This window comes from Anser anser (assembly GCF_964211835.1).
Source record: "Anser anser genome assembly, chromosome: 18".
NCBI lineage: Eukaryota > Metazoa > Chordata > Aves > Anseriformes > Anatidae > Anser > Anser anser.
In genome coordinates, this window is record NC_139739.1 from 2462414 (window position 1) to 2489241 (window position 26828).

General features: G+C 56.5%; 1 protein-coding gene across 1 annotated transcript in view; it reads right to left on the reverse strand.

Annotated features, from left to right (window-relative positions):
- CUX2 (cut like homeobox 2) overlaps positions 1-23107 on the reverse strand; it is a 59585-nt gene extending 36478 nt beyond the window's left edge. The window contains 2 exon segments of the mRNA XM_083804175.1: positions 20575-20717; positions 20896-23107. Coding sequence (XP_083660301.1) covers positions 20575-20607 — 33 coding nt within the window. The 5' untranslated portion in view covers positions 20608-20717; positions 20896-23107.
- Between the last annotated feature and the right edge of the window lie 3721 nt (positions 23108-26828).

Sequence of the window (26828 nt, forward strand, 5' to 3'; positions counted from 1 at the left end):
CTCTGGCAGCCCGAGGCCGATGTTGGTGGAAGTTTGCAGAAGTTAATCTCTCTGCAATGCATACGCCTGAGGTAATTGGGTTAAAATTGACCAAAGGCGTCAAATGGTTTGGAGGGAGAGGGGATGCCGGGCACCTCAGCTCCGCGGGAGCCAGGCTCAAAATGCCACCAGGCCGCTTGGAGCCGCTGCGGGCATCCCGCTCCACGGGAGAAGAGAATCACGGATTTAGGGAAAAATGCAGCTCGGGAGGGACCAGCCCAAGCCACCCCCCAAGCTGGATCATTTTGAACCACATCCCGCTGGGGTTTGGAGGCCCCCAAGGACGGAGGTGGAAATGGATGCATTGGGACCGGCTGCCCAGGGGTTGTGGGTTCTCCTCCCTGGAGATCCCCCAGTGCTGCTGGGACATGGTGCTGGGCACCCTGCTCTGCGTGGCCCTGCTGGGGCAGGGTGCGACCAGAGGGACCCGGAGGTCCCTGCACACCTCAGCCATTATGGGATGCTGAGGTCCCCACCATCTTCCCGCTGCCCATCGCTCTCCGCAGCCCTTCCCCACCTGGTTCAGCCCGCCGTGGGTCTGAGGTCGCGAGCGGCCATTTCTTTCCCCCCCAAAATAAACAAATTCCACCTTGCAAGAACTTCAGGGGTGCGGCGTGCCCTGCAGCTAATGAAATGAGCCAGTGGCTGCTACTCAGAAGCCAAAAGCAGGAGGAAAATCAAAGGCTCCTAATGGACACGCGCTCCGATGTGTAACAACACGAGCACCCGGGGGGCTGCTCCCTGCCAAATCAATCTGGCTGCGGCCCAGGGACGCGGGCAGACAGACCAAACTACCTCACCTGTTTCATTAAGCCATTACCAGAATCATCTTATCCCCATTTATAATGTTCGATACATGCTCTGAAGACTTCCCTCGTACCGTAATTAGACGGAACGCTTAGACGGATGGATTAAATGGGGATGGCGTTTTGTGCGACTCCGCTGCGTTTCACGGGGGCCTCTCCTCATTTGAAAAATGGGGGAAAAAAAAAAAAACAAAACACAAATCCCCTCCGGCTGCAGGAGATCCAGGTAACTACAAGTGCTGCTTTCTGATAATTCAATCCCTTCGATAATTCTCCCATCTTCCTGGCAGTAACGGCAGCAGTCGCCGCGATAAATCCCCTTCCTCCTGTCCTCTCCCATGTCAGGCAACGTGCGGGACCAGGGACAGCCTCATCCAGTGGCCCCATCAGCCCGGATCCTGTAAATCATCTCAGAGCCATCCCCGCAATTTATAGGTAGGGCATTAAACATTATGGCCACTGACGGCATCAAATTACACTTGAAAAATTGAGTTCTGCCGGAAAATGAATTTAAAACCTAAATTAAATTAAAACCTAACTAAATTAAAATTAGGTTTCTAAACTAAAATGACTTTTTAATATTTTCACGAGGAAAAAAAAAAAAAAAACCCTTCTGTCAACTAATAAAATCTGCCAGTGTCTTTTACAGCTGACAAGCCCTGTCTGAGAGCAGCTCTGGTGCTGCTGCATAACAAATAACCGGCACGGACACGGGGCCGTGAGCTCCGCCGCATCCTCCAACGGGGGCTGGGAAAGGACAGCAACGCCCCCAAGCAATTAAAAAATAATGCTAATTAGCGGGAGCTGAGGAAGCGGCCGGATGGGGCAAACCCAGCCCCGCGCGGAGGGCACGTCTCGGCGGCGTGCCCGTGGGATGCTCAGGGACCAGGCTTGGCGAAGGCTCCCCAACGCAGTTTTCTCCCCGCTCGAGGCTCCCAGACGTTGGCTGCAGCCTCCTGAAGTCTATCCCCGGTCATTAATGGCGGTAATTAATTCATCCTGCTTTTTAAATAGCGTTCGATGTATGAGCCTGCCCGCTCACGTCTTGATCTCTCGTTGTCACGGCTTTGATAGAAGAGATGCATAAACGGCTTGGGTGACCATACATCTATCGATTATCAGGGCAGATTTAGCACAAGCGCCCTAACAGGACACATCCAAACGAGCTGCAGGAGCCGGGAGAGATCAAGCATGTGGCAAACGGGGCCGTGAAGCCTCCTCGGGCACCTCCCGGTGCCAGGACACGGAGGAATTTGGTCCCACGGGACCCATGGAGATGTGGCACAGGGGGGACCCCGTGGCCCGAGCCCCATCCTGGAGCAGCAGCAGCTCCACGGCGCTTTCCAAAGGGCCTTTTTTTATCTCCCCTTATTATTTATTGCTCCGTTACATCGGCAGCTCCCTCTGCGGGGAACTTTCCCTCCGCTCGCCGCGGCTTTGCCAGATCCCAGACTCGGGGGCTCGCCTGCCAGACGCCGAACCCAGAGTCCTCTTTCAACAACATTAATTATCTCTGGCTTTCCATAACAAAAAAAAAATATCTTGACCCCACTGGCTGCCAATAGCGGGGAAGCGTGCGGAGGAAAAGGCTTTTATCTTTGCATCTCAGAGAAGAGCCTCGTGTTTGATCAGTCGGGGTGTTTTTTCTTCCCTCTTTGTACATTTTGAACTTTATAGACTGATTAATTCCTCCTATGGCGGTAAACTGCTGCGTACGCTCTCGAGCGTTGACTTGATTTTCCTTCTATTAAAAAATAAATAATTATCTTCCTAAGAAATTACAAGAGCTTAGCGCATCTTCGCTCCGCAAGCAAGCGGCAAAGCGCCTCAGGCTGAATAATGGGGCAGGGGGAGGGGAACGGGGCAGGTTGAAGAGATTTCTTTATTTTAAATTAAAGTTAAGGACTAAAGGCATCCGGCTCTCACGAGTTATTGTGAAAGCCTTTTTAAAAGTCCCAAGTGGATAGCCCATAGTCTCCTAAATGGCTAAATTTAGAAGCAGAAATGCTCCAGACCTCCACGTAGCCCAGGCTCAACGGGGACGAGGGGTTGGGATTTTTTTTTTTTCCTTCTATTTTTTATGACCACTGCTTCACAAAACCTGAACAAGACTGGAAGTAGTTTCTGTAAGCCCCGGGCACACAAAGCCTGGCTCTCCAGCGCTCGGCTATCAATAGGGTAACAAATAACCGCCTGTCCCCGCTGCCCGTCAGCACAAAGGATGAAAGTCAGGAGAAAAAGATTGTAGCCATTAAGTTCAAAAGTTAATTTCTCTGGCTAGGAAGAAAATACCCACTCATGCACCATCGCTGATATCGACAGTCCAGATCAAAGATTCCATTTATTGTAATTTATTCCATACTTTTTCATTTCGCCAAATTATCTTAACCCTTACCTCTTACCACGCATCAATCAGCTTGCTGCAAGAAACTCCGAGCTGTTTACAGAAAATATGGTTCCCATTTTATTCTCTACCTTGCAGTTCAAGCTCCATAATCGTGTCTAACAAATAAAGAATTTGACTGAGTTTGCAGCTCCTTTGGATGATAAATGCTCCCAGATTTATGGTAGTTATTCATGCAAGGACTACATTACATGTAAATCAATACCATAAAGAACAATTTGCTAAAAATATAAATACCATGTTTAGGCTTCAATGATGTTAGCAAAGCGGGATTCCTGTGTCTGCATGTGAAATAGCTGCACCTGTCCAAGTGACCAAGCAAAGAGCAAAACACACTTGGTGCTAGCCTAAAAATAAGAGGCGGTGGCAACACGCGCTCTGCTGAAGGAGTGGGACCACAGCCTTGAGGGGCTGGGAGGCGTGCTCTTGATCCACGTGAACGCTCTGTTACAGAAATCCCAAATAATCCTGCTAAAAAGTCAAAAGTGCAAACCCAAACCCACGTGCAAGGAGATATCAGTCTCCATCGGAGGCCGAGCCTTGTCCTCCCGCCCACCTCCAGCTACAAACCACAGCTGGGACCGGCAGCGCTGCGCCCGGTGGCACCAGCCCCAGGACCGTGGGAGGGGGGGAGGTTGAAATAAATCTTCCAAAAGGACCCCAAGCCTGTGCCTCTGCAACCCAAAGCCACCACGGCGAGTCCGTCACCCGCCCAGGGGACAGAGCATGATGCCCCCACAACACACGCCACCAACTACATCCCGTGGGGGTGATGTGCACAAGTTCCTGGGGACGCGGGATGATGAAACTGGGGAGAAAGTGGGCGTTTTGGGGTTTATTTGTGTTGAGCTTTTTGGTTCCCTGTTCTACAAGGGAGAAGGGACAAGAGGGCGACGTCCCACCCAGCCACCCGAGCCACGTCCCCCTGTGCTCACCACGAGGCCACGGCTCCTGTGGGTCCTCCCCGCTCTCCTTGCCAGGATCCTCTGGGGCAGGCACCTCGCCCACCACGAGGGCAGCAAAAAGCAGTTGCAAATTGGGCAGAAACATGGTCAAAACGTGCTCCCCTCTGCCGCACCGTGCCACCGGTCCCGCGGCAGGGCAGGCACAGAGAGCAGGACCCCCAGGACCGAGGGCTGCCGCCGAAGAGAGACATCTCTGGCTGTAACTACATAACTCAGAATAAGAAGACAAAGCTGGAACACAGCGCAATTAATGCAGGAAGCATCGATTTCTGCCCAGCACCAAGCTGCCTCATTAATTCCAGGTGCTCCTACGAGCCGCTTCCAGCACAGGCTGGACGCTGCGACGGGAGGCAAGCGGGAGAATACGGGATGGCGAAACCCCTCCGTGTGTGCCCTCAGCCCTGCCAACAAGGAACCGGCAGTGGGATGTGGGAAGAGACCCCCGAGGGTGGATTTTGGGAGCTCCCCCCCCCCGGTGTCCCCACCATCCCAGGGACGAGGGCTTCGCGTCTCGCTCGGCGCCGAGTCCCCCCCGCCGCAACGAATGCCAAAGCTGGTTTGCACTTGATGGAGCCTGACAAGAGCAACAATCACAGATTAGTACGGAAACTTCTTGCTTTTCAACAAAGGTTAATAAATAGTGACAGCATTAAGTCTATTCTGATTAACTATGCTGAAAGATATTATTGCCGTTTGTAACGCGGGATCATTATTGGATTAAGCGCAGTGTGTAAAAATGAAATGTGAGGTTTAATCTCCAGCGCAGGCTCGCCGCGCTCTGATGCAGCCCGTGCAGCTCTCAGAGCCTCCTTGTATTAAATTCGGTGACTTGCTCTGCCGACAGATACCATCTCCCACGTGCTGCCTTTCGAGCTGGTCGGATTTTGCATTCCTCGACCGGCGCCGCCGCTGCAATTTGCCGTGAGAAGGAGCCGCGTGTCCTGGCTGAGATCAAGCCCCAGGCCCCATCATCTCCCAGTGCAGTACTTGCGGCAGGGGGCTCAACATCCCCTGCATCCCATGGGGGGACAGGGACTGGGACAGGGACAGGGGACACGGCGCTCCCCACGGCACGTCCCGCGCCCCGCTGCTGGGACACCTGGGGGGCAGATGTCTGCAGGGAAAATCTGTCTAAAAACAGCCACTAACAGCACAATTTCCAAAGCGAGAAGACCAACATACAGAGACAACGTCCATGCAGAGGAGGGGGAAGAGGAGGAGGTGCAGAAACCTGATTATTTGCCGTAACCTGCTAATTTTGGTGTGTCACGTAAATTCTCTTCAGCTGCTCATGCGGCGTTTGCTTATGAAGCTGGCGCTCAGACAGGTGCTGTGGCTTTTAGTTGGACACACTCGGCCCAAATTCACCTGCCGCCAGCCTGCCTAATGCCAACGTAGCTACACCAGGGAGGAATTTGATCCATTTTTACTCAAATTGGGAAAGAAATGGCCCCACGCAGCCCCGGCACCTCCTGCGGCTCCCCCCACGCTGCACGTCTTCTTTCACCGAGAATGCCACAGCCGTGAAAAACAGGATTCATTTCCTCCAGAAAAAGGAATTTCTGAAGATGTCCTCACTTGAAATACTGGGAAAACCAATTCTGAACACCTCCCAGAAGAAAACATTCTTTTTTTATCATTATTTTTTTTAGTTTAGCAGCTCATGTTTATCGTTCCTGCCATTAGTATTACGCCTACATTATTTCGCTCCACGGCACGAGGACTACTTTATAACATGACATAATAGCTTAACTATTCAATTATTGCATATTTTCTTATTTTTAAAATCGTTAAGAGCAGCTGCTACTTAGTCCTGATTGAAACCCCTTATCTCCTTCCCCAGATCAAAGGGGTGGCTGCTTGTGGTAATGGAAACGGTTTGACACCTCGATCAAAGCCTCTGCTGTTTGTGCTGTCGGAAAAGTGTTTGACACTTGTGTCAAAGCGTCAAACTATTTCATTACAGCGCCAACCGGAGACACTTTGACTACGGGAGATAAGATGTTTCAATCAATCAGCATCCACAAATGGCCTCCCCCTATGATTAAAAAAAATAAAATAATAAGGTGGTTCTAGCTAGAGTTTGCAACGCGGCCGCGGGGCGTTGTAGCTGCTGGTGCGCAACGGAGCACTGCAGTAAAGAGGAATGGCACAAAAACAAATGCGAAAGCCAAGAAAACAGAATTTGAAACGAAAATCCCAAAAGTTTAATAAAAAAATAAAAACATGCCATTTTTTGGAAGCGCTGAGACATCCCACCTCTACGAACCCAGAGCAGCAGCCGGGTGCTGCCGGGGCTCCCAGCAGAGCCGCTGGGGCGAGGACGCAGGGACCCAGCCCTGCCATCGCCACCACGTCCAGGGGAGGTGGCACCGACATGCCCACGGAGCAAAAAGATTTGCAAAATTTAGTTAGAAAGGAAGATCTCCAATGTCATCACCTCCATCTGCCCTGACAAACCCATGTAGTGGCTGCTGGGGGTCAAAGATGGGAAGGTGACGTGGGACCAGGGACGGGGACATGGGACCAGGGATGCCTGGAGGCAGCATTGGTGTCCCCACGCTGTCTGTCCCACCAGTCCCATCCGTGTCAATGCTGCCACCCTAATGCCACCAGGGCCACCGGCTCCGAGCCTGGCTGTGAGTTATCCACTGAGCGAGCGCTGCTCGTTTAACCGTTTAATTGCATAGCGGCCTCCGGCACATTCACTGCTGATTTTCCCAAACTCACTGTCTAGCACCCAAAATGAACCGTATTCCTCAGGCTCGACCATTTGGGACTTTGACGAGGAGGAGGAAAGTGGCACAGTGGGGTCTGGCTGGGGCAGGAGAGCTGCATGTGGGGATGGGGATAGGAACGGGGTCGGGGATGGGGACGGGGACGGGGACGGGGACGGGGACAGCTCCTGCCCCAGTCTCTGGGGTGCGGCTGCAGAGCCTCTGCGCTCTCCTCCCTGCAACCTCCCCCTGCAAAATTGTTTTTTAGCAAAGCCACTTATCACCTTAACCATCTATCGATCCCCTGACTCCCGGCCAACGCTCCCAGGATCCGATAGAGGAAAGGCAGAAAAACACGGCTGCGAGGGAGCGCTCTGGGCAGCTCCGCTCCGGCCGCCCCTCGCCTGGGGGAACCCTGCCTGCAGCTGGGCTGGGGGACACGAGCGGGCGAGGACTGGCACAGATGACCCATCTCGCTGCCACCTGGGCCCCTGGGCCAAATCCTGCCCTCTGAGGCGGCTGCAGGCGGTCAATAAATCGATGGGAAGCTCGGGCGGGCGGCCAGAGCGGGCGTGTGCCCGATCCGACAGCACCCTGCGCCACTCCAGCTGCTGCTCAACCCCAAATTTCACAGCAAACAAAACAGAAGGCAGGAAAGCCAAAGGAAACCGTTTATGCTTTTGCCAGGAAAATGGAAAAGAGCGCAAGGAGGAAGCTGGAGGATTATCCGTGGGGACCTCTGCTGATGGAAACACGAGGGTTTGGAGAGCTCAAGGTAAAAATCCCGAGTCGCATTGGTTCCTACCCACCTCGAGCTCTGGAAGCTTGGGAGGTTGGTTTCGAACCGGCAGATATGCACATCATTCACTCGGCTCTTCTTTTTAAGATAGATTTGTTGCCTGGATTTTCGAGCTGCTCCCCAGACACGTTCTCACCCCCAGCCCCATGGGGCTGTGGCAGAGGCGATGCAGCGCGGGGAGCCCGGGGAGCTCCCGCGGGACGATCGCAACAGAGAATAAAAACTAAAATCACCCGAGCCCCATTCTGCAGGAAAACAACCCTACCTCCGGCACACTGCCTAACCCCAAGCCGTGCAGCCAAGAAAGTCACAAGGTCTTTGAAAAAGAGCCTTCCTTCTTCCCCTGGGTGACAGCCACGCAGCAGAGGAGACGGAGCCGCCGGGTCATGCTCGAGCACCAGGAGCAAGCCCAGCCCAGCCGGGATGCGGCCACCACCGAGCTGAGGATGTCCGAGCACCCCAAAATGTCATGGGGGGGGTCTCAGAGACACCTTCCTTCATCTGCTGGGGACAGGACACGCCATGGGAAGACACAGCAGTGAAGGCGAGGAGCACGCTGCAGAGCGCAGCCCCCGGCCCCGCACGCTTCCCAGCAGCATCGATCTCCCCGCGGTAGCAGCCAGTATAATTTTGCTTGGCTTCAAATACCTGGCGATCACGAATTCTTTGGCCACAAGGTTATAAAGCATTCTCTAAAACATGAGAAAAAGATTAAGCCTGCTTATAGTTAATAATATACTGTATACTGTCTATCAAGCTGGCTGTTTGCTATTGAGAGCCTACTATTAGACACTTATTTAAAAGGCCTTTCAAGGCTTCCGAAGAAAGTGCAGTTATGCATTTTTTTTTTTTTCTGGCAAGAACTACTATAGATAAACATCAATTCGCTCCTGCAGATCACAGTCGCAGTAAATAAATTTTTCAGGAAGCTAAGTTCCATACAAAGACTTCTCAAAGCTCCCATTTCACACAACATCAATGTTTGGCCTCTGAGAAATAAAAGCTCTGAGGTTGCTTTATCCAAAGCTAAATTATCAATTGTAGCTGCTTTAAAAAAAAAAAATAAAAAATAGGGTATTGCAATGAGAAACCAGCGTGGGGACGGCAAGGAAACAACACCATTTGTAGACAGCGTGGCCGTTCAGAGACAAAATGGGGAAAGACAGAGATTTTGCTGGCAATTGATTGGGTCTTTTGCCTCCGCAAAGGCTTCAGCAGCCCAAAACTTTTGGGTGAACGGCGCTGCAGCCGTGCAGCGGGCGGCATTACCGGCTGGCGTGCCAACAACCAGCTCCGGGCAGGCTCAGCAGCCAGCACTCGTGCTATTTTCTTTTATGGCTTTTTCAAGTAGCGGGCTGGGATTATCCATTACGGAGTATTTGTCACCAAAAAACCCCACGCCGGCTGTAACGCTAAAAGCGGCGGCTCCTTGGCTTGCAGCCGAGCGGGAAGGACGTGCAGCCCAAAGGGGACCCCCCGGTGCCTCTCCAAGCAGCTCGCCCTTGCAGAGGGCAGAGGAGGGGGCCGTGGCACCCCGCATCCCACATCCCACATCCCACATCCCATCCCGTATCCCACGGTGGTTCTGCAGCTGCGGCTGTGCCGCACAAGCCTCGTAGCAGCCCCGGGACCTGCTGGCGCTGTCGGAGCCAGGAGCGTGCTAAGGCTCAGGACGCTCCATCTGCTCCGTGTTGGAAGGGATGCTGGGCTCTGTTATTCTGTAATTATTAGCCAAAAATAAGGGACGAATGCAGAAACCCTTCCAGGCGGAGGTAATGCACGCTGGTAGGAAGGGATGGGTAAGGAAAAGATGCCTTCTGCCACAACGCGACCTGCGTGTCCCCCGAGGCTGTGCCTAACACACCCGAATACCCCAAGCTGTAGGAGCCTCGTCCCTGGAAGAATGGCTTAAAACTCCCAGGGGAAGGAGGACAAGATTACGTGCTGGTCTCGGTGATTCCAGCTGAAATTAGTGCAGCCTGCTCCTGACACAAGAGGTTGTACCGGCCAGCCTCGGGACTGCCACCAGCACGGCTTCGCAGACCCAAATTAACCCGGCGCTGCGAAGCAGCAACCTTCCTTCATTCCCTTAAATTGCAAATCAAGGAGCACGGCGACGCTCCCCACCTCGCCGCTGCCACCCGCTCCCCTCGCGGGGGGGACCCCAGCACCCGCGGCACGTTTTTGGGGTCATTCCTGCCCGAGCAAGGACAGCAAAGCCCAGGCACTGATCCGCGGTTCATTTACTTACTTCGTTGCTAAACACAAAGGCAATTAGGAGAGTTAATAAGTCACCAGAGGAGCCGCTGCCTTTCTCGGGCCTAAAAACCAGGCACGTCCCCGCTACCTGCCAAAGGGCACCCACGATGGATCATCGCAATCCGTGCTTTCTGAGCGGTTATTAAACATAAAACCCAGGCCAGCCGCCCCCCCTACTCTTTGTGAAAATGTTTTGCTTTCAACCATTCTCAGAAAACAACCAGTGGATACTCGACAGAGAAGCACATCCTCCATCACCAAAATAAACTTAATTTGAAAGTCGTGAACTCGTGACACCCATTGCCCTCCCGAAAATAAACCCGCCGGGGATGATATAAGATGCATATTTAACCTTCTGACGTTGCTCATGTTTTTAGCAGAAACCCATCCATCGCCCGCCCCGGCCGCTGCCACCGCGGCTGTCCCCAAGTCCCGCAGCCGTATTTCCATCCCCACGGAGCTGTGATCTTAACTGATCCACGGCGAGAGGGGAAATAGTTGTTCAGGTGAAGGAGACGGCCAGGAGGCACAAGTTTTGAAAGTAAAACCGCAGAGCACCCAGGGCAAAGCCATGCAAACCGCCCTTACGACCAACTTCTCTGCATCAATACCTGCCAGCAGCGGAGCTTCCCAATGATCCGTCAGCGCTCACCAAACGACCCCGAAGTAATCCTTAATCCAGTGGCACGGCTTGCAAAGTTGTATTTACGAGACTTTTACCTTTTCGGTTACTGAAAAGGAGGGAGGGAGGGAGGTGGGAGTTTAATTTTCCGGCAGGCCCATTATGCTTGTTGTTAATGCTTGCTTCGGGCCAAAATTTTGACACACCAGCTTCAAATTAGGAGAAAATGTATTTTATGCATGCCTGTACAAAAGGAAACGCACGTGAGCGTTACGATGCAATGCAGCACACCGAGCTTGGGGTGCCTTTTGCGCCTCAAGCACTCCAAAAAAAAAAAGGGTAAAGATAGCATCCCCACCCCGAATTTAACTCTGAGTGGGAATTCTGCTCTTGTAGAATTAAGGGCAGTGATGAAATCAGCCGAGTGACTCCCTTTGAAGGCTTCTTGCACCCAGGGTGTGGGCTGGAGACCTTCAGGCTGGGGCTTGTTGCTGCTCCTCGAATGGCAGAGAGACCCCTGAGCCCTTGGGGACGTCCCCAAGGAGTGGCACAGTCCCTGCGGGGGCCCTCCTACGGTAGGCAAAATCTGCTCGCTGGGAAGTGTTTTTCCATCGATAACAGAGCTAAACCAAGCTGTTGGCAAGCCCTCTCCTCTCCTGAGGAGCACCACGGATTTGGGAGCTGGCTGGCAGCCGAAGCCTGTACGGTGGGCAATGCAGGTGACTTCTTTTGGGGACAGGGGGGCGAGGGGAGGGGGGGCAGCCCCGCGCCGAGCTGCGTACGAGTGCGAGCAAACAGTCCTGTAAATAAAGAGCACCTCCGCCCTGTCTCCACAATGCTACCCTTATTGAGTGAGTCAGATGTTCTGCTGATTAAAAATTGATCCATTTCAAAATCTAATCAACAGAATAGGATTCTTTCATATGTTATCAAGGCAGCTGCTGACAACAAAAACCAAACCTGTTATTAACCCATGAACCCCAATGACCTGAACCTGGCTGGGCTCTGGAACCGTAAATTATTCAGTAGTCCAAGAGCAATCCCGTAAGCCTGATGAATTTACGCACTGACTGGAGCCTTTGTGGGTTAAAGCCAATATCACAGCCCCACGGGTCCCCGGGGACGCGGTTCATGACACGCTGCCATTCTGTGTCATGCCTGTGAATACATTACCGGCGTCTGCTCAGCTTCGCCTTTCAAATGTCTACTTCTTCTCTTTTTTTTTTTATAATTTTTTTCCCCCATATAAAATGACTTTACGGGTCCGCACGGCACCGGAGGGAGCGGCCGCAGCGCTGGAAGAGCCTCGTGCAGCAGTGCTGCAGGGCTGGGAGCCCAAAAGTCCCACGGACGTGCCACGCAGCCAGGTCTTGGCACAAGTCTTTGCTTTGGAGCAAAATCTGAAGCAACGAGAGACGAAGACCAAATGCTTCGCATCCCCGCTCTGAGATGTTGCTCTCCGGGGCGGTGACGCTTCTCCGCCGCCGTGCCTTGCCCCGGGCACCGCCGCCCGCATGCCTCCAGCTCGGGATGCTCTCCAGGGCAAAGCCCCTGCCCTCGGCACCGCTGCACGTTTTTTATTTTCCATCTCCAGCCCGCCGAGGTCCCAACCCCGGTGCCAGGCGGCTGCGTCATTCACCCGGCGTAGGAGGCTTCGACCAGAATGGGAAAAAGTCGGCGCCGCATAAACCGAGCTGGAAGCCGGCGACTCTTCCCTTAAATACTAATATATTTATAAGTTCAACGACTCTCTGACCTCCCCTTAGAGCCAAAACAACCCCCGGGGAGCCCCCTCAGAGATGCCACTATCGATCCTGTCTGGCTGCCATCTCGCGGCGAGCATCGAAACCCCTCCAGCCCCATGGAAAAGCCCTCGGGAGCCCCCTGGGTAAACGAGGGGCAACAGGGTCCCGTGCTTCCCTGATCTGGGCTCCAACAGTGCCCGCCGAGCCCCTCTCTCCCCACCTAAAACCTGGGGGATGCAATTCTGCCTACAGCAGCAGAGCCACACGAGACGTGGGGCTTTCTCCTGCGACCTGCTGGATGTGGGCATTTCAGTCCCGGTGCAATGAAAGAGCCCAGGGAAAGGACCGGCTCCGTCCAGAAGCTCAGATGCACGCAAGGAGTGCGCCACGGCTCTCAACAGGGCGGGAGAAACACCAGGTATTGACTTTTTTTTTCCCAGGCAAGTCCAGCAGCGCTCTAAAACCAACCCAGAGAGCAGCAGTGGCAAGTGGGTACAAAAACACAAGCGTTTTCGTGCTGTTTTGTGTGGGTTTTTTTTTTTAAAGCCTTCCCGGTTAAAGCCTTCCGGCTTGACATCGCCAAGCTTTGCATCTCTCCGAGGGACGCTCCGAATGTGATCCTGCAGCTCTGCAGCCCCTGGCTATGGGGTACCTCCACTGAAACGTGGCTGGGGGGTCCCCGATGAGACCCCCCCCCGATATTGCGCATCGTGTCGGGAAGCAGGGCCTGGGGGAAAAGCCCAGGGCAGGATGTGGCCGCGGGCTTCTGCTCGGCTTCACAGCCGCCCTCCAGCGCGGGCACTGCAGCGATGTGTGCGAAAAACCACGGGTCCTCTGCTCCATCATCATCGCCACCGGGGAGGAAGGCTCGCCCGCGATCGCTGCTGCCAGGGCAGGCGGGATCGGCCCCTCGGCTCCCTCCTCGCTACCTAATAATCACACTTGTGCGAAGCCGTTGCTGTACATAACGAAAAGAGAAAACATCCTTGGAGAGCCTAACAATCAGACAATTTTTAAGATCATGGAGCATTAAACCATTCCCAGTAGGGTTTACTAATCAAACAGCCAAATCCTTCATAACCAACCAATCCCTACAGAGCAATTAAATCCTTCCCCTTTAAAACACTTGGCACACTGTCTGGGGACGAAAAGAAAAATTTGCAAAATTCATTTGATAAATTAACCAGGGAAAAGAAAGAAGTGAATCAAGCTTTGTTCTTTTCATTTTTTTTAATTATGGAATTCACAATGCCTGAATAATGTTTAATAAGAACTATGAAAAATTCCTAACAGTATTACAACACAACACAAAAGAATTAACCTGGTTACCGTGAAAAATTGCATATTTAATTAAGAACAGAGAGTTCAAAACTATCCAGAGATTTCAAAAGTACTGCTGCCTAAGGGGCTAAATTACACGCTCGCAGTGCTGCTAACAGGGCTGGAGCGCGCAATCATTACCCAAGTGTCCCCATTAAGTGACAATGGGCAGATGACATCAAATTCATTTCAAAAGCAACAGGAACTGAAGCATTCACTTGGGTAGTGGAAGGCAAAGCGACTACCCTGCTGGTATAAACCAGACCCCTTGTTGATAAAGGCAATAATTAAAGAATAATGTTAATTAGCTGCTTTTATTTGAAGGAGAGGCGCGGCGGCCCCGGCTCCGCTGCCTCCACGGCGCGCGCCGTGCTATTGCGGCGGGGAACTGCAAGGGCAAAGCCGTGTCCCCCGGACGGCCGCACCGATTGCTGCTTTTGGGGCCAGAAAGCGGTGTTTTGGCAAACCCAAAGTGCCGGGGACAATGAGGCAGGAGGCTCGCGGGGCTGCAGGGCAGGTGGCCCCCAGGAGCATCGCTCCCAGCCCCGGCCCCAAAGGCATGGTGGGGAAAGCCAACGTGTCTCACGGGGGGATTTTGGCAACGCTGCTCCTCCGACCCGTGTCCCTCCATCCCTTGCCGAGAAGATGGGGGAAGAGCCGGGTAATCATTACCCAGCTCCGGCGATGAAGCAATGTTTGCAAAATGCTCCGGGAGCCGTGGCCGAACGCCGTCTGCCCCGCCAGAGGGGCACGATTATTAATAACGACCGTTAATAAAGACCACGACGATGAATGGAGACCGAATGTCCTCAGCAATAACGCAGCAGCCGGGTGGCTCCCCAGATCCCACGAAGACGAGCGGCCGTGCTTACGCTGCACATTACGAGACCCGCTGCCAGCACCAGGTAATACTTTATGATGTTATCCTGACGGAGGAAAACAAAGGGAGCCCGAGGTCCTGACTTCAGTGTAAAACTGCAGGAGCGTTACCAAAGGCAACCGTAGCATGCTCAGAGCGGCTGACGCACGGCGCAGTTCCCACTAGAGTAATATTTACACGGGGTTCAAATTGGTTATTTACTTTTTTAGAAATCCGTGTTGCAGAAGAACCAGCTAGCACGCACGCACCGAGCAATTAATATTAAAACAGCCGCGCATTAGCAGCAAGTCACTTAAACTGCAGCTAAATCAATGCTCCGGGGTCCTGTTGCAGCTTTGGGGAAATCATTAAACGTTACACCAAACTAGTCAAAAAAATAATTACACAGCAAGGCCATATTAAAAAGCACTGAAACCACTCTGGAACAAGGCTTCGGTATGTGCGTATGCGCCAGCGCCTGCGTGCGCGGGACCGGGAAGCTCGACTGAGAAGAAATTCCCCATTTCCACCACGCCTGCACAGCCTCCTGCCCGGCTGAATACACCCTCCTGGGGCTTCTCACCCCAAAACCCTGGCTTGCAGGAACCCTCCATGCCTGTTAGTGGGGAAACTGAGGCACAAAGGCACAAGGCGGTGATGGAGCACGGTGCTGATGGTGGCAGGGTTTGTTCCTCCCACCCAGGTTTTGCTGCCACTGCGAGACGTGCCGAAAAGTGCAGGAAAGCATGAGCCACAAAGCCAGGTAATTGGAGAACTCTCCATCATGGGCGCTAACGCAACACGCACCAGAAAGTGTTACGGAAGGGGAAAACTTTTTAATAAAGTCTGCAAGTATATATTCCTCCTTTATCAACCTCAAGATTTATTGACCGGAGAAGCCATATTGACTGAATAAATCTTGATAATGACCCCAGCAGAAGTCAATACCTGCTTATTATCTCCCAAGTTGGGGAATTACATCTTTCTATAATAGGAGCAGGATGGTACAAAATGTTCTGAGAAACTTCCCGGAGCCTTTCTGGGGAAATGGATGCCCTCGACGTGCCTGTTACCATCCCGGAGGGAGCCTTCCCGGCCATCAGCCGCGCCGCTGATCGCTCTGCACCTTGAGGAAAGCCGCGTTTGAACCCTAAATTAATTTCAGTCAGAGTAAGGCTCGGCCCTGGGGAGCTTCAGCCCCCTGCGGACAACGGTCCCACAGCTTCCCTTTGTCGGGTTGGAGCGGCAATTCCCAGGGAAATTCCCTGAAATTCAGGACCGGGGACTTGGCCGTACAGCAACGTCACCGCACGATGCCCACGGGATATGGGGCTGCCCCCAGGATCCCACACCCTCTGCTTTCCCCCCACATTGCAAAACCAGCAGGAGGGGAAAACTGAGGGTCACGCCAGCCCCAGAGCCACAATCCCACCGCCGAGCCACGCCAGGACTTGTGCGTTCAGAGATGGCGTTTCGTTTGCCAACCGGTAACTTGACGTTCAGCGGAGAAAACAGCAGCTCTGGGACCGGAGCGCACAATTATGCCTGCATTTTTATGTGGAGTCTCTGCAGACAGCAAGAAAAATTAACTGGAGGGAGCCGCTACTGTGCCAACATATGGAGGGAGATGAATAGCTAGTTCTCCATGCTCCGCTGAGGTTATCTAGTTAAGCAAGTACCTCCTAAAGGACTCGCAGGCTGGGAGTGTGCTGTTTGCTTAATCTGGTCATAAATAATAATTCGGACCGCCAAACGTTTTAGCATTCAGCTCCACCTGCACGCAACCGCCCTGCCGTGCCGCGCCAGGCTCCGAGAGCCCCGCCAGCCCGCGCCGCTCGCCCCGGCCGGGTGCCCAGTGCTCCCAGTCCAGCCCCACAGCCACCAGTCCAGCCCCACGGCCACCAGTCCGGGTGACCAGCAGGGCCGCGACCCTTCTCCGCAATCCCACAGGAACAAATTATATTTTAATCCACGTCCCCTATTCGCCTCGTGGTCACAATCTCTCCCCCCCTCCCCCCCAAGGCCACGGAGACAATCCACTAAACTGGATCAGGAGGCCAGCGCACATATCTCTAATGGGCTGCGGCACGCACACAATTAATTAATGGATTTATTAATTAGGGAAGAAGTCACTCTTCGGGCTGGAATTGGGGTCACCGGTTTCTAAAGTGAGAGCCGCAGAGCTAAAGATAAACTCTCATTTTCTGCAGCTCTCTTCTCGTCTGGCAGCGTCTCAATTATTCAGCCACAAGGTAAAAAAAAAATAAAAAATAATAAAAAAAAATACACGTTACACCTCAGGAACTCCGGGCTCTGACTTTCTGCCCGTGGCGAGGCCGAGGATCAGCAGCAAGTGGGGCCAGGAGTGGTGCGAGGCCACCAAGGTTTCAGAGGGGCAGGCAGGAGCATCAGCTGCCCACGGGCGGCTGTGATGTCCGGCTGGATGTCCACGGTGCCACACCACAGGGACAGTGGCTGCTGTACACCTTGAGCTACAAGGAAACAGGGCTTCTGGGTGAAAGAGAGAAATGCCAACAGCGTCCCTGGCAAAAGATGGGCTGCAGGGCACAGCAGAGTCAGCAGAGAACCCCCACGGGAGAGCACCGCTACCACTGCCCTGGGCACCGGGAAGGTTTCCAGGGGAGCGCACGGCTATCGGGCACCAGGGAACCCAGGCACAAGACGGACGCCTGCAGAGAACCAGGCTTCGTTATTTCCACTGCTGCTAAATTTGCATTAATTTTCCAAACACCGTCATTCTCCAGCCCACGTCCCACCTGCCTGGCGCACGGGGAGAAGCTGGAGCCGCTGGGAAGCCCCAAATGTGTCAACCACCCGGCAGCGCCCCGAGCCAGCCCCGCACGGGCACAGGATTCACCCACCCAGCAAAACCTTGAGATCTCCGCGTGGGAAGGAACGCCGACGCTTACGAGGGATGGGAAGCATCGTCCCCCTTCCCATCGAGGAGCTTACCATCCCTTGACAACACAGCTGAGCACCCGACAGACCCACCGCAACCACAGCGTGGTGGGGAAGAGCCACAGCGGGGGCTTCCCCGGCCCCCGGCACCGTCCCCGGGCTCTCCGTGCCCCGGCTCCCCCCTCACCCCTTGGGCACGGTGACCCCCGGCACCTGCCCACCATTCATCGCCCGCTTCTCGCTGCAGAGGACACCTCTGCCAAGTGGGGTGAGCACGGATTTACCTCCATGCCACGAGGAACTGGTGCCCATTGCTGGGTCAGACCCACCGGCACCAATGTGCCATACCCCAGGTGAATTTTGACCTGGGCCTCCAACGGGCTACGAGCACAAACAGAAGCTGGTTCAGCAGCACGGAGAGCCTGGGGCTGCTGGCAGGGCTCTGGAGATGCTGGAGGAACCGGGGAGATCCCGCAGCTCTCTCCTTTATAGCCCCAAAACCACGCAGGCCTGTGGGGGTGAGGAGGTGAAGCTCCCCTGCTCAGAGCCCAAAGCAGCGCCGCCAAGTTTATCAGTCCAAGCTTCGGGAATTAAGCTTCAGCCAAGAGGACTGATAGCTTATTTACTGCTGTCATCTATATAAAGAAGAATTTTGACACATTGTTAAATGATAGCACATTTAGATAAGTCAAGCTGTCATATCATTTAATGGATGTCTAAACTCCCTCTGTAGCTGATATGTAAAATTTATGCACTTCAGAATATCATAAGGTTATAATATTTTAATCACATCCACATCTTTTTTTTTTTTTTTTTCTTCTTTCCTCCCCCTAAACTTGGAGAAGACGCCAGCCACCGCAGCGCGCGCGAGGCTGCCGGCGCGCTGCGATCCGGCAGGGGCAGCGCCGAAGTTTCTGCCCAAGTCCCCGCCAAGTCTGCTCCTCCGCGCGGCGCAGGCACGCAGCGAGCGGGTGCATTGCAGGGAATAAAGCGAGCAGCGTTTTCTTTGACGAAGCCAACGCCGGAGCCATGTAGCCAGAGCTAATCTGCATAATGAGATGTGGAGACATTTATAAAAGATGGCTATAATAGGTCTCTCTCCCCTCACTTGCCGTTGTATTTATTATCCCAAATCAGCAGCTCGCAACTCTTCCCATTTTTTTTTTTTTTTTGCTGTTTTAACACGGAGTGGGTTAGATTAAAGCAGCATCCAGAATGCGGCGCGTGTAATCTGTACAGCGCTAAACCGAACATAATAAAACAAGAACAAATTAAAGCACGGGAAAAAAACACAAGGTATGAAGCCCGTTATGACTATTACACACAAGAAAGCTGTAAAAAAATACTGCATTAGTAATGTACACAATAAAACAATCTCATAACCCAGTGAAATATGTCTGGTATTATCTTTGATAGAATTTTATCTCTTCTCATTTCCGAGACTATTTGCTGTAAAAAGGCTCGATGCCGTTTCGATCAAAGTGCTACCGGGGAGCACATTATCTACATGTTTTACATATGCCCACCATTCATCAGGGCTGCTCAAACTCTGCCATTCCCAGCAAGCCCTAGGCCAGCAGAGCTGCTTAGGCACATGCATTAAAGAGAAAGAAAAAAGGAGAAAGAAAAAAAAAAAAAAAGAAAAGCTTGCAGAAGAAGAATAAATGGATTGTTTCCTTTTTTTTTTTTTTTTCCTTTTAAATAGAGGGCATCAGGCCGAGCTGGCACAAGGTCACCTTTCCCACCGGGAGCCCGGGGAGGCGGCAGCACCGCTGCCTGGACGCAGGTCCCCCGCCAGCACCGCTGCCGTCCCCGCTCAGCGCCCACCTCCCCGCCCCGCAAAGTTGCCCCCGCCGCCCGCCCCGCTCCGTCGACCCCATGGAGAAGTGGCTGCCCATATTCGCCTGGAATCCCGGGTTCTGCACCCACCCGGGGAAAAAGTCACCGGCGTGATGTACCGAGGAACGCTTCTGTAGCCGGAGCGCCTACGGCCCTAATCCCCTTCCCACCACACCGCCGTACGCGAGCAGCCGCGGCGAGCCGGCTCTCCGTCCTACCTGCATTACTTTTAGGGTCGGCTGTGACAGGCGCAGCCCGTAAGCCGCTTAAAAGGCCGAAACGCATTAAACGCTGGCGCTGTCGATAACGGCACCGGAGCCCCCGTAAACCGCATTTAGGTTTGTTTACCCCCCACAGCCCCCCGGTGAAGCGTGCTGCGTTTTTAAACTCCGTGACATCCCACGGGGGGGACAAAACCCCTTTATTAATAACCGCGTCGAGGAGCCTTTGGGCTCTCGCAGCCGGATCCGGGTTCGGTTTCGTCCCCCCCGATTTTCGTGTCAGCGGCCGGGGCTCCCCGCCACCGGGGTGCCCAGCGAGGCGGCCGGCCGCGAGCATCCCCGCGTCCCTCGGCGGTCAGCCGGCCCCCCCCCGCTCCCGTTAACAAAGGACTTACCCGTTAATTTCACAGCCCGCCGGCGCTACGGCTGGATACGGCATCCGTGACCTGCACGGAACCACAAAGGAGCTCTCCGGCGGCGCCCCCCCCGGATCGCTGCGTCCATCCCGAGCCCGCCTCGCCGGCACTCGCATCCCCACCCGGCGCCTCGGAGCCTGACGCCGGGCCCGGTAAACCGGGACACGGGGAAAAGCCCCCACCCCCTACCCCCCCCCCCGACCACACCGGCGCCCGAATAACAATAGGAGAGCGGGGGGGGGGCTCCGGCCGGCCCCGGGCACGTCTCCTCCTCCTCCTCCTCCTCCTCTTCCTCCTCCTCCTCCTCCTCCTCTCTCCCCGGTGCTACGATCGCGAACCGAGCCCCCCCCCCCCCTCCTTTCCCGGCCCCGCGGCCGCTCCACCGGGCACCTGCGGCTCCGCCCGGCCGGGCCGGGCCGGGGGCGGGGGGGCGAAACTTGGCGGCGGGGCTACCGGGAGGGGGGGGGGGGGGGGGCTCCCCGCCGGTGTCCGTCCGTCCGTCCGTCCCCCCCCCCTTCTCTCCCCGTCTACTCCCCGAAGTTCAGCCGCCGCCCGCCCAACTTGCCGCCCGCCCCGGGGCCGTCCCCGTCCCCGTCCCCGTCCCCCCCCCCCCCCCCCCCACCTCCCCCGGTGCCGGCTGTCACCTTGGCGGCGGGGCGGGGGCCGGGCGGCTCCATGCCGCCCGCCGCTGCTGCTTCTGCTGCTGCTCCTCCGTGCTCCCGGCGGCACCGAACAAAGAGCGGAGACGGAGACGGCGGCGGAGACGGCGGGGATCAATTCCTGATACCTATCGATGGGGAAGGGCGGGCGGAGGGAGGGGACGGCAGAGCAGCGGGGGAGGGCTGGGGGAGGCCGCCCGCCCGCCCCCCCACCCTCCCCTCACACCCGCCCCCCCCCCCCCCTTCTCCCGCCGCCGCTCGCCGGGGCTGAGGCGCTCGGGGGCCGCCGCCTCCGCCGCCACCGACCTGGAGCCGGCGGACATCAAACCGCGGCCGGCACCGGCACCGCGCTCCCACCTCGGCGGCCATCTTGGGGCACAGCGCCGGGGCCCCGAGCCCGCCCGCACCGGCTGCGGCCGCCGGCATCGCCTCGCTCCGGCCCGGCCCCGCTCCTCACGGGGCAAGGCGGGGGGGGGGGGGAGGCCCCGCTGCTGCCCCCCCCCGGGGGAGCCGCAGGGCCCCGGAGGAAAGTTTGGCGGTGTCGGTCCCGAGCTGGCCCCTGGAGGGGGGAGAAAATCCCCGCCCGCCCTCAACCCCCCCCCCCCACACCCCCCGCCCCGAGGCTGCTGCCCGCGTGTGAGGTTTTGGTGCTGGAGCGGGTGGAAAATTCGCGTCTAAATCCCGCTCTGCTCCCACCAAACCCACGGGGAGCTTCACGTGGCTCACACCGGGTTCATGCTGGCCAGGCAAGCGGGGCCTTTCGATAAATTCCTGCTGAGGAGCTGGCGGCGAGAGCCCGAGCACCAACAAGAGCTCAGGAGGTGCCATGGGGCCGGCCCGCAGCCCGTGCCCTGCCCTGCAGGCGCAGGTCAGGCCCGCTCCCTCTTTTCTCGCTCCCCCGTGTCCCCCTGAGCCAGGAGCGGTGTCCAAGAGGAGAAGACAGACGCCCAACGTGACCTTGGCACCATCCTGCAGCGTGAGCGGCGAGGAAACGGTCTCGTCCTTCTCCTCTCTCGTGCTCGGAGAAGCCCAGAGCCGCCTGCAGTCCCACGATCGCGAAACGCCCGGGGCAGAAGAAGGAGCGAAGAGAAAATCCAAGTTCAAAAAAATAAAAACGATTTGCAGGAGCCGAGGCTGTTGGCGTTAAGGAGAGCCTGGCGGTGCCCACGAGCACCGCCAGCCCCTCACCGGGGCTGCCTGGAAGGGGCTGCCACCAGCCCCTGGTGCCGGGCCACGAGGGGACCAGCGAGCCCCTGGCCATGAGGGCAAACTCCACGCTGAAACCACGACCCCGATGGCACCAACACCACAACGAACGGAGGTGCCCAAGGCCCAGCGCAGGGTGCCCCTCGCGACCCCTTTTTGGGTGCACACAGGTCGAGGCCCAATTTTCCTCTCCATCCCTCCCTCAGGGCTGTGCGCCGGGGCTTGGTTGTTTGCAGGGTGGCTCTGTGGACCCTGGGGGGACCCCAAACTCTCTTGCTGGGGTGAGAGCTGGCTCCTGCTTTACCAGTGCCTCGCTGGCATCCTCTCCGTGAAGGTGGCCGGGGATGGCTCGGTCTGCTCACAGGCTTTGGTTATCCGCTGCTGGGCACCGGCAGAGATGGGTGCTGGGCGAGGGGACCCTCCCCTGTACCCACAGAGCTGGTCTGTGCCCACCGCTCTCCTGCCAAGGGCACAGAGGAGCCCACTCATCAATCAGGAGTAAAAACCAGCGCGGCGTCTTCGGCGAGCAAACTCGATTGTGGGCTTCGGAGGAATGTTTCTGTTCGGCCAAATCATTCATAACTCGTTGGGAGCCGCGAGGAAGAGGAGAGGGGCTGTGCCCCGAGGCCAGCAGCGTGTCCCCAGCCACCTCGGGCACCCCGGGGACAGCGAGGGGACCCGGCCCTGCCGCCCCCTGCCTCGCCTGGCCCCCCCCGGCCCGGGCAGCGCCGCGGGGCGCAGGTTAATAAATCAGTTTGTCTCCAGAACGGCTCGCTTTGTGCGCCTGACAATAGCCCGTTGTAAATGGCAGCCCCTCGCCTCCTCTTCTGAAAGGCTTTTAATTAAAATATGGCAGGAGATTTTCTGCATACTTAAAAATAAAAAAAAAAAAAAAATAGAAAATGTTGGATTTCAGCACGCTCCCATTTCAGGCGTTAATTTATTCTCGCCTTCCTGTCGTTTGTGATCCCCCCGATAAGGCTTTGTGCGGTGATCCGGCCCCATCAGGCGACGAGGGCAGCGTGTGCCACGCGCCAGCCTCCCCCCGCGGCGGGTGCTTCGTCCCCAGGGCGGGCAGGGGGGCGCGGGGACCCGCACCGAGCCAAACCGGTGCCACCAGTGCCACCAGGGTCACACCGACTGATTTAAGCTGTTGTTTGACGGCGTGGCGGCCCGCTGCTGGAGGCGATTCCCTCCGCTTTGTGGCCAGCCGCCCTCTCCCCGCAGCCTGTCCCTCTCCTTCCCACCCCCTTTCTTCCCTACACCCCTCCTCACCCCCTCCCTGCCCCTCTCCTTACCCCTCTCCTCCTCATCCTCTCCCTGCCCCTCTCCCTGTCCCTCTCCCTTCCTCCCCCCCCGTCCCTGCCCCTCTCCCTGCACTTCTCCTCCTCATCCTCTCCCTGCCACTCTCCGTCCCTCTCCTTTCCTCCCCCCATCCCTGTCCTTCTCCCTGCCCCTCTTCCTGCCCCTCTCCTTGCCCTTATCCTCCTCATCCTGTCCCTGCCACTCTCCCTGCCCCTCTCCCTTCCTCCCCCCCGTCCCTGCCCCTCTCCCTGCACTTCTCCTCCTCATCCTCTCCCCACCCCTCTCCCTGCCCCTCTCCCTGCCCTTCTCCTCCTCATCCTCTCCCTACCCTCTCCCTTCCTCCCCCCGTCCCTGCCCCTCTCCCTTCCTCACCCCGTCCCTGCCCCTCTCCCTTCCTCCTCACCCTCTCCCTGCCCTTCTCCTCCTCTCCCTGTCCCTCTCCCTCCCCAGATCCCCATCCCTCTCCCTTCCTCCCCCATCCCTCTCCCATCCCCTCTCCTCCTCTTCCTCCCTCCCTGCCCCTCTCCCTCCCTCCCCCGCCCCTGCCCCTCTCCCTGCCCCTCTCCTCCTCTCCCTCTCCCCGTCCCTCTCCCTCCCTCCCCCGCCCCTGCCCCTCTCCCCGTCCCCTCCCCGCCCTCCCCCCGCAGCCCCCGGCCCCGGGCAGCGCCCGCCCCGCTCCCGTTACACCGGCGACACCTGGCGGCCACCGCGCCCCGCAGCGCGGGCAGGGACCGGGACACGGGGGGGGGGACACGGGGGGGACACGGGGGGGACCCAGGGGACAACGGGGGGGACACGGCTGCACAGTGCGGGGCTGAGAAGAGACCTAGAGAAGGGGTGAGGCTGTGACACCGCTGGGGACATGGGGGGGGCACGGGGAAGGGGACGTGGGGGGGGACAGCGGGGAGCACCCAGGGACACGGGGGGGACACGGCGTGGCCTGCACCGAGCTGTGCCCGGCCTCAGCCCCCGGTGCCACCGGGGAGAGTGTGCCCGCAACCCCTCTGCCGCAGCGGGGCCGGCCGCCTTTCTGCCAAGGCTCCTTATTTCCAGGCCCATCCCCGCTACAATTAGCACATGCTCTTTAATTAATTTCCCTCTTTTATTGCTTCGCCCGAAATTATCTCGACCGTGGCGCCATTCGGCGCGCGCGCGGCGTGTAGTGCTGCTATTTATGGCTTTCCCCTGTCGGTGCCACGGCTCGGGGGGGCCGGGATGGTTGCCTCCTCCTGGGGCCGCATCCTGCACGGGGCGCTCCAGGAGGGCCAGCAGCGGCGTCCGCCCTTGGCCCCGTCACCTCCGGCTGCTTGGCCCTGCTCCAAAGGACGCTGGGGGGTAGCCAAGGGCATGGGGACGCTCAGTGGCACAGCAGCTGGGCTCTGTCACCAGCCAGCACCAGGACGCACAGGCCACCGCCCTCCCTGTCCCCTTTGGTGGCCAGCACCAGGCAAGCGGTGGCCACCACCAACAGCCTCACGCTGAAGCACTGAGCTGCACAAAAATCCGTCTTTCTACCTTTAAGAAGCTTTCTCCCTTTAAAAATAATCATTACCAATAAACAAACATACCGGGCGGTGTATATAAGCATCAAATTAAGTAGCTACAAGCATTTGTTATATTTGATATAGCCTTGTTAACTGGAAAATCCTAGGTTTGGAATATGTATTGATTTCGGCGAGCATATATTATTTTACTGTAAGTACCAACAGCCATTGTAGTTAATATACAACAGTTTAATTTAAAATGCATTAGTTTAATAAAAATGCATAAAATAGAAGAGAATTGCATTAGCTTCAATGAAAAATTCAATTTCATAAATATTATCCAGTGTTAAAATGCATTGATTTCCCAGGAAAATGTATTGGTCAGAGGTAATTTACATTGGTTTGAATGGGAATGTACCGGTGTGTATACATATGTATTAGGTTAGTCAAATCTATCCGACTGCAGGAGCAAAATAGCGGTTGGAGCAAAAGATATCCACAAGGGAACCGCGACGGCGGGGCACGGGCTGGCTTCGGGGTGCCCTCAGCCTCTGGGCACCCCCCAAATCGGCTCCCCCGGTGTCTGGGGTCCCCAGGACCGGGGGCTCCCCGTTATCGGTCGCGGGCAGGACTTGGCCGGGGCGCAGGCACGCGTCTCGCTCAGGCGGCGCTCGCGCCGTGCGAGGCGCGGGGGGTTAATCAAATCCTTTTGACTCCATTTTTTATCGAGCTCAAGAGGGGCTGTCCTATTAATTAGCAAGGCTTTCTCATGTAAAACACAGGCTCCTTTGCAGATAAGCAGGGGCGATGCTTGATTTTGCCATGGCACGGATAGGTGCATTATTCCCCGACACCCATTCACAGGCTGCAACCACTTTCCCGTAGCTCTTTTGTTCACAACAGAGCACTATATGTGTAAATGCATATACACATATATTTAAAGGACTCCGTTTTTCCTGGTAAGTCCCCCAATACCCCCAGCAGGGGAAGGAACAGAGGTGCCTGGAGCTGGCTCCGTCCCCAGGCAGGACCCTGCTCCCCGCTGGCGGGGCAGGATGTGGCCCGTGCAGCACAGGGGACGACGTCTGGCAGCGAGAAGTGAGCAGCGGAGCAGATGCACCGTCTTACAAATCACGGCAGAAGCGTGCCCAGCCATCTGCACCCCGTCCCCAGCCAGGGTTTCTGCGCTGTGCTCAGCCCTGTGCCTGCAGTGTCCCTTCAAAGCCCCCCGCCACCCTCTGGACACCCACCAGCATGTCCCCCACCTGTCCCGACGGGGTCTGGCCCCTTCCAGGCTGGGCAGGCACAAAAGGCGCTTCCCACGCACACCCCAAATATATTTTGGGGACTCTCCGTGGCTCTGGGGCTGACCAGGGATGCCCCAGAAGGGTTGCAGAGACAGGGATGGGCAGCACCCAAGCGGCGCTGGAGGCTCCGCAGGCGACCGGTCCCGTTAAACCACTGCGCATCACTTCCCTGATGCTTATGGATTTTTCCTTAATGCCACAAATTAAGGTAATTGGGCTCGGCTGGCCGATGGATTCAGCTCAAGTTGGCAGGGGAGGGAGCGCCCGTGCCATGATTGATCCTGCTCGTCCCCGCCGTGCCTGCGTGCCCTGGGCTGCTCCTCACCCAGCTCGGCCCCTCTCCGCTCTTTCCCTTGCCTTTTGGTTCGCACAGACCCCAAAAACCCGCCCTGAAATCCATCTCAGCCTCAGCCGAAGCCTCATCCAGGCCAGACGATTGCTGCTGGAGCGGATCGGAGGGGGCGAGTGCCAGGGATCAGCGGCGGCATTCACGCCCTCTGGGGAACACGGGCAGCGTCTGGGCAGAGCCCGCAGATCTGGGATCCGCTTTCACAAGTCCCTTTTGTTCCCAGCCGTGCCCCAGCCCTCCCACCGGCCTCAGCGTGCCTAAAAATACCGAAGGAAAAGGCAGGGCCCCAAGCCACCAGCGGCCGGGACGGGAAAAGTTAATGGGTTGTGGGGTCAGGGCTGAGCAAGTGTTTGGCTTCAGCGAGGGGCAGGTGCCCCGGGGCGGGGGGGACACAGCCAGGAGCCCTGCGCTCCTCCTGCCTGGCTCTGTGGGAGCTCAGCATCCTCCGCCGGCCTCATCCTGACCCTTTGGGATGGGTGCTGCGTCTCAGCTGGCAGGGTGGCAGGGTCGCAGGGTGACAAGGTGGCAAGGTGGCAGGGTGGCAGGGAGGGTCCCCTCGAGCTGGAGACACTGGGTGGCCGGGCAGCT